This window comes from Bison bison, unplaced genomic scaffold, assembly GCF_000754665.1.
Source record: "Bison bison bison isolate TAMUID 2011002044 unplaced genomic scaffold, Bison_UMD1.0 scf7180017851016, whole genome shotgun sequence".
Lineage (NCBI taxonomy): Eukaryota > Metazoa > Chordata > Mammalia > Artiodactyla > Bovidae > Bison > Bison bison.
In genome coordinates, this window is record NW_011481589.1 from 438373 (window position 1) to 451002 (window position 12630).

A 12630-nucleotide genomic window follows, 5' to 3' on the forward strand; every position below is an offset into this window, starting at 1 on the left:
TTTTCCCGAAGAGTAAGAAAGAAATTGGATTATGTAATCTCCAAGGGTTTGTTTTTATTTGTGTTTTACTTTCTAGGATTCCAACAGTAGAAGCTTTATGTAATAGGCAAAGGCTTACTTTTTTGAGCTGGAAATGAGAATCTGGTAGAATTCAGTAGAAGGCAGATATGTCAAAACTAAACACTCATATTTAAAAAAGGTGCCCAAGGGAGACAAGACGCCAGAGGAGTAGGTGGAAGTAGAGTATATCTCTGTCCATGGATGCATCAGGAATACATCTTCAGATGCAGATCTTGTAGAGCAATCAGCTGAGAGCTAGCAGGAGTCCCTGACCATCGGAAAGGAATACACAGATCCCCACGCAAAACTTGGTAGAATGAAGGAAGGAAGGGAAACAGAGGAAGACAGTGAACAGAACCAATCTGCACCTGGGGGACTGGGGAGCTGAACCAGGGTTGAGATCCCCACATCAGAGCAACTGGTTGGGACAGAAGGGATGCATTTGAGGTTGTTGGAGAGGGAAGGTGATCTGTAACAGTCTCAATGGAGTGAGAATGACACAGACAATCCATGCCATGGCCCTACATACCCCGGATGGGGATGCAAGGAGACCAGAATGCATAGTGACTGGCAGATGGAGAATAGAGACTGGCGAGCAATTCCAGGACAAGCACTGCTGTTGACCACAGGGAGATGGTCCGAGGAGATGAGGAGGAGGAGAGCATGGCAGGGAATGTCTTTGGAAGAAAGCCAGGAAGCCATGGAGGCAGGGTGCTACTGCTGAGTCACAGAGAAGGGATGGAGCCCATCACTGTAGCCTCTCTCTCCACACGCAAACGCCGGCAGCTGACCAATAGACAAAGACCACTGAGACGGTGGTCCTAAGGGTGCCAGACACACTGAGCAATAGGGAAGGACCAGCCAGACAGGCCTTTGAACACCAGCTGCCAGAGGTTAGAAAAGGATTCTAAAAGCACCGTATTTTCCATGCCTGTGGCAATGGGCTTCACTGCACACCTGGCATCACTACAGTCCCTGTAATCCAAGCAGCCATGCCACCTCCACATTCGGTCCTCACTGGGGCAGAGCAGCCAGATGCTAGGAAAAAACCCTAACGGTGCCGTATCTCTTTAGCCTGTGGTTACTGGTGTCCATGAGCTTCCAGGGTTCTTGTGAATCAAACAGCCATGACATCTCCATGCCCAGTCCTCACCGGTGCAGACCTGAGCCCTCCAGGGCAGCCTCAGGAGCAAATTCCCATGGACGACCCACATGCAGAGGTAAGGATAAAAACACAATTGAGCTCAAGGGGCGGAATGGCTAAGGAAGAGGATCAAAAACCTTTCCACCAGCTGTATAAGCTGCAGACTAAGTCCACACGATCAACTGCATAGACTCTGTGTCTATGGTATATAAAAAAGGACAATGAGTGTTCCCAAAAAAGAAAATGCCTTTAAAAAAAAAAAAAAAAAAGCCTAGCTCTAGCAGCTATGGACACTGGAGGCAAGAACACACAGGAGCAGGGCCAGATTAGAGTCTGAGCTGTCCCCAAAACAAATCAAAGTGATCTTGAGAAAGAAAGAGGAGCTGGTGGAATAGACCTTCCTGACTTCAGACTATACTGCAAAGCTACAGTCATCAAGACAGTATGGTACTGGCACAAAAACAGAAATATAGACCAATGGAACAAGATAGAAAGCCCAGAAATAAACCCATGTGTCTATGGGCACCTTATTTTTGACAAAGGAGGCAAGAATATACAATGGAGAACATAAGTCTCTTCAGTAAGTGGTGCTAAGAAAACTGGCAGCTATGTGTAAAAGAATGAAATTAGAATACTTCCTAATACCATACACAAAGATAAACTCAAAATGGATAAAAAACCTAAATTTAAGACCAAAAGCTATAAAACTCTTAGAGGAAAACACAGGCAAAAGATTCTATGACATAAATCATAGCAAGATCCTCTGTGACCCACCTCCTAGAGTAATGTAAATAAAAACAAATATAAACAAGTGGGACCTAATTAAACTTAAAAGCTTCTGCACAACAAAGAAAACCATTAACAAGATGAAAAGACAACTCTCAGAATGGGAGAACTGCAAATGAAGCAACTGACAAAGGATTACTCTCCAAAATATACAAGCAGCTAGTGAAGCTCAATATAGGAAAATCAAACTACCCAATCAAAAAATGGGAGGAAGATCTAAACAGACATTTCTCCAAAGAAGACATACAGATGGCTAATAGACACTTGAAAAGATATTCAAAATTGTTTATTAGAGAAATGCAAATCAAAACTACAATGAGGTATCACCTCACACTGGTTAGAATTGCCATCATCAAAATATTTGCAAAAAATAACTGCTAGAGAGGATGTGGAAAATAGGGAACCCTCTTGCACAGTGGTAGGAATATAAACTGCTAGAGGCACTATGGAGAATAGCATGGAGATTTCTCAAAAAACTAGGAATAAAACTATCATATGACCCAGCAACCCCACTACTGGGCATATACTCTGAGAAAACCACAATTCAAAAAGACACATATACCCCAATGTTCACTGCAGTACTATTTACAATAGCTAAGACATGGAAGCAACCTAGATGTCCATTGACAGAGGAATGGATAAAGAAGTTGTGGTACATAGATATATAATGGAATATTAGCCATAAAAAGGAATATTTTAAAGTCAGTTCTAGTGAAGTGGATGAACCTAGAGCCTGTTATACAAAGTGAAGTTAAGTCATAAAAAGGAAAACAAATATCGTATATTATTGCATATATCTGGAATCTAGAAAGAGTACTGACGAACCTATTTGCAGAGCAACAACAGAGATGCAAACACAGAGAACAGACTTGTGGGCACAGTGGGGGAAGAAGAGGGTGGGACAAATTGAGAGAGTAGTATTGAAACATATACAGTACCAAATGTAAAACAGACAGCCAGTGGGAATTTGCTATATGACACAGGGAGCTCCTCCCAGTGCTCTGTGACAACCTAGAGGGGTGGGATGGGGTTGAAGGTGGGAGGGAGGTCCAGAGGGAGGCAACATATATATATCTATGGCTGATTCATGTTGACATATGGCAGAAACCAACACAACATTGTAAAGCAATTATTCTCCATTTAAAAATTAAAAAAAAAATTTTTTAAGGTAAAACTGAATGGGAAAATACTGTTTTTATTTAGTATTATGCTGAGTATTTGCTATGCAATTGAAAAACCAATGTTTTTAAAATATATTTTCATCAGTTAAAACAATTATTTATCAAATAGAGAACATTTTTTTAAGAAGGTACCCAGACTAAGTTTATAAAATGTCAAGACATTCTGTTCAAAGAGGTAGATGATACTAAGGGCAAACACTGACATTACAGGGGATTTGAAACTATACTGCCTTCTATAGACATTCACTCCCAGAATTCATCCCTCCTTCTAGCAGAATTTTCATGTGGGGATATGCCCTCCTCCATTTGGTCTCAGTGGCAAATTACCCCCACCCCTTCAGGAGACAGTTCATGACACATGAGCAAACAGTACATCCCTGGCCACTGACTGTTTCAGTATAACCCTACACCAGTCCAATCAGATTGACTCTTAGGGCTTTTGCAGGAACTGCCAGAAGACAGTAACTTCACTAGATTTGAAATAATAGGTACATGAAACTCAGATGTGCAATAACCCCCTGACAACATAATAGGAAAGTCTACCTGAGGATGGAACCACCTAGTGAAAGTGGAAACATGAAATGGAGAGAGCAAGAGAACTGATTATATCATTTTAGCCCCAGTGCAAAGCTATGCTTTAAGCTATCCCTACCTCTAAGAGGCCTCAGTGAATAAATTCACTCTCACTTATTCAGCCTGGGTTGAATACTTTTTTTACAACTGTAAAAAATCATAACTTTCTCTACAATAATTTCAATGCAGACTCATGGATGAGGAAAGATCTTTCCCAAGTTCTTCCCATATAGCCCAGCTGCATCATTTAATTCCCTTATGTCTCAATATCATCAACAAAATAAAAGTATCAGCCATTATCTGCTTTAAAGTGTTGTGAAGGTTAAAAAAAAAGTTTGTGTAAGTAAAATGATATTTAAATCCAATGCCCTATAGAAGGAAAAGAGGTCTCACTTTTTTAAAAATTATAATTTTATTCATTTATTTTTTATTTTGGGCTATGATGGACCTTTTGTTGTTGCGCGGGCTTTTCTTTAGTTGAGGCAAGCAGGAGCCAGTCTCTAGTTGCAGTGCATGGGCTTCTCATTGAGGTGGCATCTCTTGCTGTCGAGCACAAGCTCTAGGGTAAGGGGGCTTCAGTAGTCGTGGCCCATGGGCTCAGTAGTTGTAGCTCCCAGGCTGTAAAGCACAGGCTCTAAAGTTGTGGCACATGGGTTTTGTTGCTCTGCAGCATGTGGGGTCTTTCCAGATCATGGATTCAACCCATGTTTCCCACATTAGCAGGCAGATTCTTTACCAATGAGCCACCAGGGAAGCCCTCACTTTTTAAAAAGACATTTTAGGAAGTCATTTTTACAATATGCATTACTATAAAAGTTTCTAGGCACAAGGAGATTAACCAAGAGTACCTGCTATATTTAGATTCAAATCTAATTGCATTCAAGTCCATTTCTACACAGTACATGTGGATAAGAAAGAAAATTCAACTCCAACTCTAGTAGTCTTGAGATCAGGTATTAATTCTACCGCTTATAGGTTTGTATGACTTTTGGTAAAATAACCTCTCTAAGCATCTTAACTCTGTGCCTGTAAAACAGAACACTAATATCTATCTCAAGTTACAAAGGTTTTGTGAGGACCAAATAAGGCAACAGTTACAAAAGCTCTTGGTATGGTGTCTGCATATAAAATTCCTTCAATAAAATGTATTAAATAATGTTTTCCTAATGTGTTATTCCATCCTAAAGGAGATCAGTCCTAAGTGTTCTTTGGAAGGACTGATGCTAAAGCTGAAACTCCCAATACTTTGGCCACCTCATGAGAAGAGCTGACTCATTGGAAAAGACTCTGATGCTGGGAGGGATTGGGGGCAGGAGGAGAAGGGGACGACAGAGGATGAGATGGCTGGATGGCATCACCAACTCGATGGACGTGAGTCTGGGTGAACTCCGGGAGTTGGTGATGGACAGGGAGGCCTGGCGTGCTGCAATTCATGGGATCACAAAGAGTCGAACATGACTGAGCAACTGAACTGAACTGAACTGAATGTGTTGTTCAAATGCCTAAAGTTGGAGGAAAAATTACTTCAAGGGAAAGGGAGGAACAAAGTTAGGAGTTTGGGATTAACATATACACACTATTATAAATAAAATAGAAAATCAACAAGGATCTACTGTATAGCATAGGAAACTATACTCAATATTTTATAATAACTTATAAGGGAAAAGAATTTGAAAAAGAACAAGTGTATGTATGTATATATACCTACATATGTATATATATATGTGTGTGTATATATATAAAAGGAATATATATGTATAAAAGGATCATTTTGCTATACACCTGAAACTAACACAACATTGTAAATCATACTTCCAAAAAAAAAATTTAAATAAATTTTTAAGATATACTTATTTCACTGTCCATAATCAAATAGTACCTTATAGTTGATGGAAGGCCATTATTTATTTGGAAGTGACTTTTTCTTTATTCAGTGCTACACAAGAAAATAGTACATCCTGCAATTAAAGGTTGCCTTAGATTTAATAAAGTACACTGATTCCCATTTTAAGAACTATAGTACTTAACCAAATAAACTAGTATTTACCAAGATTTACATTAGAAACAGAAAAGAGTGTGTGTGTATTTATATAGTCAGGTATAATTTTACTTTACATACCTCTGTAGGTCAACTATTTCATTGTTAAGGGTATCTAGCTCCTTAATAGCAGAGAAATCTGCAACAGGACTTGATCCTATGATGTTCTAAAAACAAAGAGTTCACAATTACAACATTATTACTATAAAATTGCACATGGAAAAGCATTAAAAATGTTTAAAAGTACTATATAGATACATGTTTTATGGTATTACTAACACTTTAACTCACTTAAGAAAACTATCGTATCTAGTGTAATTTCACACACATACATACAGACATATTCCCTTAAACTCTTTAAAAGCTGTTGTTCTATAATATATACCACCACTTGAGATCTCATTGTCTTCATCACTTATCTTAGCCTGTCTAGAACACTGCAATAAAGAAGATAACAGATTTATAAACTAATTCCTCCACTGAAGCATAAATTTCTTGGGGAGATGAATGGTGATTTATTTGTATTTGTATCAAACAAATGATGGTTGATTTTATTTAATTAAACAAATATTTACTTTCCTTAAATACTTTCAGCATCTCCTCTATTTAAACTAAAGCCAACCACCCAGCATATTCCACAGTAAATGTTAATATCACCATACATGAAACTATCTTCATATGACATAATTTACATAAGATTTTCTTTTGATAATGAAGATATCAGAACTAGTCTCTGAATGGTATTTGTATTTAGAAAACCCAGCTGATTTATTCTGGGTCCTGCTATTTTACTAGCTGCATGATTTCACTGTAAAACAGGGAAATAATCTCTTGCCTGCCCACTTCAAAAATTAAATATTGCATATGAAATCATTCTACAAAGTTTATGATATTTTATAAATGAAAGCTATTATAATTAACTTCAGAAAATGCTCTTTAAAGATAGAAAGCCTCGCAATGACTTGCTTCCACTCTGGCTCAATTTCCTTTGTGAACCATTTTTGTCCCCTTACATAACCAGCTGAAGTTAGGGAGAAAAGATAATTGTTCCTTCAAACACTTGACCTATACCCTATGCTACAAGCAGATTGACAAATAATGGGATGATCACCATTAGGATATGCTAAAACTGAGATTTAAACATGTAAAACTAAGATATATTGAGGACCTTATTAGCAGAACACAAAACTTACTATTATGCTGCTATGAACTTAATGTATGTCACCAACTTGCACAACAGAAGAAGAAATCTGGAAGTTCACAATATCCTATCTGCTTATAATTATAAAGGTTTACAAATAACTTAAGTAGTAATCTGAAAACTGTAGCGCTGTAGGTAAGGCAGGTATTATTATAAATCTCATTTTAGAATTAAGGAAACATACTAAAGGACTTGCTTAAAGTTGAACCCAGCTAATAGGCAATATTGTCAAGAGACTTTCTAATTAAATTCAAGTGCTATTTCACATTATGCCCCTTAGCACCTGCAAACTAAGACAATTTAAAAAAAACTATTACCCTAAAAGCCAACCCAATAAACAGATACATCCATAAAATGTGGCAAATAATCATTTCTATACTTCTTTACGCTACACTGCATAACAGTCTTCATGTGCTTTGTTTTGATCATCAACACCAAAATTAGGATCAATTAGGATTCAATTAATGCTAGTCTCAATTTTATATTACAGATCTGTACCAAATGTACCTCTTACAGTGTTTTACTACATGTTTCACTAATACACAGACCCTTACCATTCCATATTAAATTAGAAATTTTAAAGTGAGTTTCTGAATGTGACAACTATTTACCAGGATTTTAACTTATGAACTAAGCCTGGCCAGACAATTTGAAAGGTGAACAAAATGAAAAATAAGCATTTAGTCTCACTTTCATCACCAAGAGTAACTTACATCACCTAAAAGCTACTGAGAACTTTGCTATCAGAGGTGCAAGCAAACCAAGAAACTCATGACTCCCACACCTCTTCTTATCACTCTAACTCAAAAAAAGTGACTCACATTTGACAGTCTTTCACTATTAAAAATATCATCAAGTAAGAGTGAGATAAATAAGTTTAACTTCAAGCAAGTTACAAAGTGATACCACAGATGACTCCAGAATGAAGATTACTTAGTTGGTACAGATTAGTGTGCTTGTGTGCGTCAATTACTGACACAAAAATTAAACTCCCATTCCAGAGCAATAAAATGACATTCAACCAGGAAGCATGGAAAGGTACAGCTAACAGTATATAAGGCATAATAAGAAAAATATACTTTTTTATGTTCCCTTGTCACAGAATACTTTCTCTCACCCTGTTTTGTGCATTACAGAAAAGTTCCACTTTGGTGATTCTAAGTGGATCAGAGAGCCTAAGGAAGGTAAGTTACAATGCACACAAGGACCAAGTGACAGACATGTGACAAAAGCATGCTGTTTAGGTATTTTCTCTGCATCAACTTAACTGCATAAAAAAACCTCTAATTTCAAAATGTATCTTGTAAACCAAAACCTGTAATGCTAAAAAAGGCATAAAGTAAAGCTCTAACCTTGAGAGAGTAGAGTTAAGAAACTGACAGTACAAGAAAGGCGAAAAGCAGAGTGCTGCAGAATGGAAAAAATAGTCCAAACTAGAAAAAACACAGAAAGGAAAGCAACGTTCAAAAAAGGATTAGTCAAAGCTGCAAAAATGCAGTTCTAAAAAAATTAGATTATAAAGAGAAAATAGATTATTTGAACGACAAAACAAATGCAAATTTTAATTTTTAAGGTTAAAATTATTGGTTATAGGTAAGACAACAGTGATAAAATCCCATTTTAATGAATACTGATATCTCACATAGAAGTACCTGTGCTCTAGTGAATGGACTTTACTAAATCTACAAAACTGAAAATTCTGTACAGCAGATGCAACTCAAAGTGTCTACTAATTAGAGCCTTTGATGAACAAACATAATTTGCTTCAGAAAGTTCTGCTGTATGTGTATTCTGTGTTGGTGGGAGATTCAGTGAGTATAAAATGAAGAGGGCAAGGGAAAAAAGCAGTCTATATAGGTGAAAGAAGATGAAACAACACAGCATTCCATAACTGAGGTACAGTTATAGCAGGGGGAATAAATACAAGTTTGTAATCTTTATCTTTCCAGGTGGCATCACTTTTAGCCTTCTCTACAACTTAGGGGCTCCATGTCCTACATCAAAATAAATCTCAAAAATTCACAAAATGCTCCTCTCCCTAAACACTGACAAAGCAGATTATCAAACAGTTACTTTTCTTGAAAATAAGAATAAAAACTCTTACACATTAACTTCTGTACTTAATGGCTATAAATTTCCATTTAGTTGAGTTAGAGAAAATAATCCAATTTTGATTTATCCGATTTGTTAAAATGGGATTTTTTAACCTATGCAACAAAATTAATGCAAAACCAAAATAGTCTACTGACATTTTAAAGAGAACTCTCCTCATATCAAATATGTGACAACTCCTATATATATAACTTCAAAGAATCACTACAGTCATGGTTACTTTGTAGGTCACAAGAAATTTAAAGATATGAAGTTCATAGTTTTAAGGCAAATAGCCACTAGAGTAGGCAGGCTCTTTTAAAGCTCTATTACAAGGCCAAGGTATTATAAACCATAATATTAGGAAGTGTTTCTAGACGAGAAAAGAAAAATTAAGATACAATATTACTAAAACATGTAGTTTTGAAAATCCCCACTACTGGCCAGAACCAAAAGTAGCTGAAACCTGTTTCTAACTATTCAGATATGAAATGTGGTTGTATGTTCAGGAATAGAGGTCATCCATATGGCAAAAACCACGTAGGTTTTTTCCTCAAAAAGTTTTTCTTTTCATGTAAAATCAACAACAAGTAATCATAATCTCTTAGGTGTTATTTTCAAATTTTTATTGCTTTCTCCAAGTGTGAATTATCAAATAAAACATAATAATTCTTATAGGTTTCATTTAAAATCAACACTCTATTAATAAAAATTAATTCACAAATCCATGAGGGGAAAAACAAGATCAAGTTTTCCCAGTTTTCAGACTGGAAAACATGGTTGCCATACATGTAATGAATGGTGGGGAAAATGAGCTATAGCCCAAGGATATCATACAAGGCACTGAACATATTTATAGATACAAATTAAACTACAAACAGTATACTGCTCTGTTTCTAGCCAGATACATTTTCTCCACTATTCCATACAAATTGAGTTTGTCATCTGACATAGCATTTGTTTCTTTCTGTTAACTGCATTAAGGTTTTAAGTTGTCTTACCTTTTGTAAAGTGGCCCTATCTGATGGTGGGATCATCTCAGGAGTAAGAATGTGAGGAGGATCAATGCCCTTTATTAACTTCTGATTGATTAAGTGAAAAGCCAAGGCAAATTGATCTTTTGAAAGCTTCCCACAGTTCTTTGTGTCACATAATGCCCTGTGCAAATAAACAAAATGAACAGTATACAAATGCCACAAGTAACATTCTAAAAATCCAGAGGAAAATTAATATGACTATGTAGCTCTAAAACAATCATCATTTGAGTTAAAAAAGAAAGTCACACCAACTCATGGCTAGCCCAAAACTCACTAACATGTTAGAAGAGAGATATTAGCTATTAATAAAATGGGGGGTGTGTAACTTGGGTTTGCTCTGTGCTTTCTTATTGATTTCCAGAATCACTATAGAGTAAAAGTTGTGGTGGGCCAATATTCTCTGCTCCCGACATTTTAAACATTAAAAGATGTTAAATAAAGCCTAAAGTTTTGACAAATTTGGTTCATTCATGGCATTAGAATGATTATAAAACAAGCAAAATACCCTGTGTCAGCTTGTTTCCTGCAACTTTTGAAGCAGGAGGATATAAGGATCCCCAAGTCAAAGAAAAACAACAGCTACAAATGGAGATCACGTGTGGAAAGAAGGCAGCAATCTGGAAACCTTTACAAAATCACTTGAAGAGAAACAGCAATGTTTTATTCTATTTGCTTTTTCCTTTTTCTTTCTATTTTTTTAAAGTCAGCTTTCCAAAGTTCTGATCTGAATGATTCACTGAAAACCAACGTGGCCTAACAAAAAGACTATGGTGTCAAAGAAACCTTGAATTCTGCTTTTCTACTTATTTCTTCTTGGGAAGTTGGCCATATTTTTTACCCTCTCCAAGCCTAAGTTTCTTTATCTACAAAGTGGAGATAACATCCATCTTGCAAAGTTACTGTGAGAATTAAAGACAAAGTACATAAGAAGTTTGGGCATAATGGGAAGCCCATGACAGCTGCCACTTATTCAGCCTAGGCACTAGAAAGTGAAAGCTAACATTAGTTATATGTATTTAATCTTTTCCAGTCTTGAGTTCTTATTCTTTTTAAGGCAGATCTACTGTCCTTTGTTCTTTTCTATGTTCCTTTTTGCAACTATGTGGTACCATTTTTGATGTCTGCCCCTTGGAATCTCATGATAACTAACCTCAATATAATGAGACAGATTGGCAGCAGGCACACTATAAAGCATTTTCATTATATATTATCTCATTTAATGTGAAATTCACTAAAGATGCTAAAGTTTGTCACTTTTAAAGACCAAGTGTGTAGTTCCCATGTAAAGATGTAAGTATACATATAATCCTACAGAATTATACAATAATGCTTTCAAGATCCTGCTTTTTAATACTGTTTAAATTTCAGAATTTTGGATTGTCCTTTAAAAACTGAAGTTTAATAGTTGATATAAACCAATGCTGGATTTTAACATTCTAATAACTGACACTGTCAACCTCATAAAATTATAGGTAACCTATCCTCAAGCTTTTGTCCACTACTCAGAAGAAATCATCAAGAGGGAGGGGATATATGTATAATTATGGCTGATTTGCGCTGTCCTATGGCAGAAACCAATGCAACACTGTAAAGCAATTCTCCAATTAAAAAATAAATTTATTAATAAAAAAATCATCAGACAAAAGTTTTACTACAAAGTTCTAAAACAAAAACTGTCCTACTTACTAATGCCTAAAAATATTAATAAGAATATACAAAAGTAGAGCTGATACAAAACCATTATTTGTTTTTTAAATCAGCTTAAAGTCTTACCAAATATGGGCTAGTAAGGCAGAAGGTAAGCCTGTCTTCAGGAAGATTTCACGGACTTCCAATCCTGACACAAATCCATCCATATCTTTATCAGTTTTCAAGAAGATTTCATCATATTTAGCTTTTTCTGCAGGGGATACAATCCACTACAGGAAAAAAATACATATATATATATTTCTGCCAAAATGAAACAAACTTTCAAGTGTCCCCTTTCAAGTCATGACAGTATCTGTCACAAATTCTCAGCAACTCTATCCCACTAACTATAGCAACAGTGTGTCACTTCCATCACACCCCAACTGAAATGCTGTGATGAAGAGAAAATTACAGAAAAAAAATATAGGTTAGCTACAGGGCCTATATTTACAGATGCCCATTTTATTTTGTTTTAATAAAGAGTAAATTCAAGCACAGTTAACTCTTGACTTGACCACATTAATATATGTAACTGGGAGAGTTTGTATAAATAAAAGACTCAGATAATTCTAAATCTCCATTTTTTTACAGTTTCATTCGGCATTCTTAACTATAGCCGAACAGTTAAGAATCAGGTGGCTGATTTGCATATTCTGTCATTATTTTCCCTCACTCAACCTAACAAGAAGCTGGCTACAGGAAAAAAAGGCCTTGGACAACACAAAACTGGATAATTTGACCCCAAAGAATCAAGAGTTAACTTGAGATTAAACAAACAAAACATCTAATAACTATGCCAGGGCAAGCATGCCAGATTAACACAGTGTATT

The 12630-nt window shown here is 36.1% G+C and overlaps 1 protein-coding gene across 2 annotated transcripts in view; it reads right to left on the reverse strand.

The window, feature by feature from the left end:
- EPS15 (epidermal growth factor receptor pathway substrate 15) overlaps window positions 1–12630 on the reverse strand; it is a 140142-nt gene that overhangs the window by 70897 nt on the left and 56615 nt on the right. For both annotated transcript variants that reach the window (XM_010849679.1, XM_010849689.1), the window contains exons 10-12: window positions 11885–12030; window positions 10076–10232; window positions 5864–5949 (exon numbers count right to left, since the gene is read on the reverse strand). In XM_010849679.1, the coding sequence (XP_010847981.1) occupies window positions 5864–5949; window positions 10076–10232; window positions 11885–12030 (389 nt within the window). The remainder of the gene's footprint in view (window positions 1–5863; window positions 5950–10075; window positions 10233–11884; window positions 12031–12630) is intronic.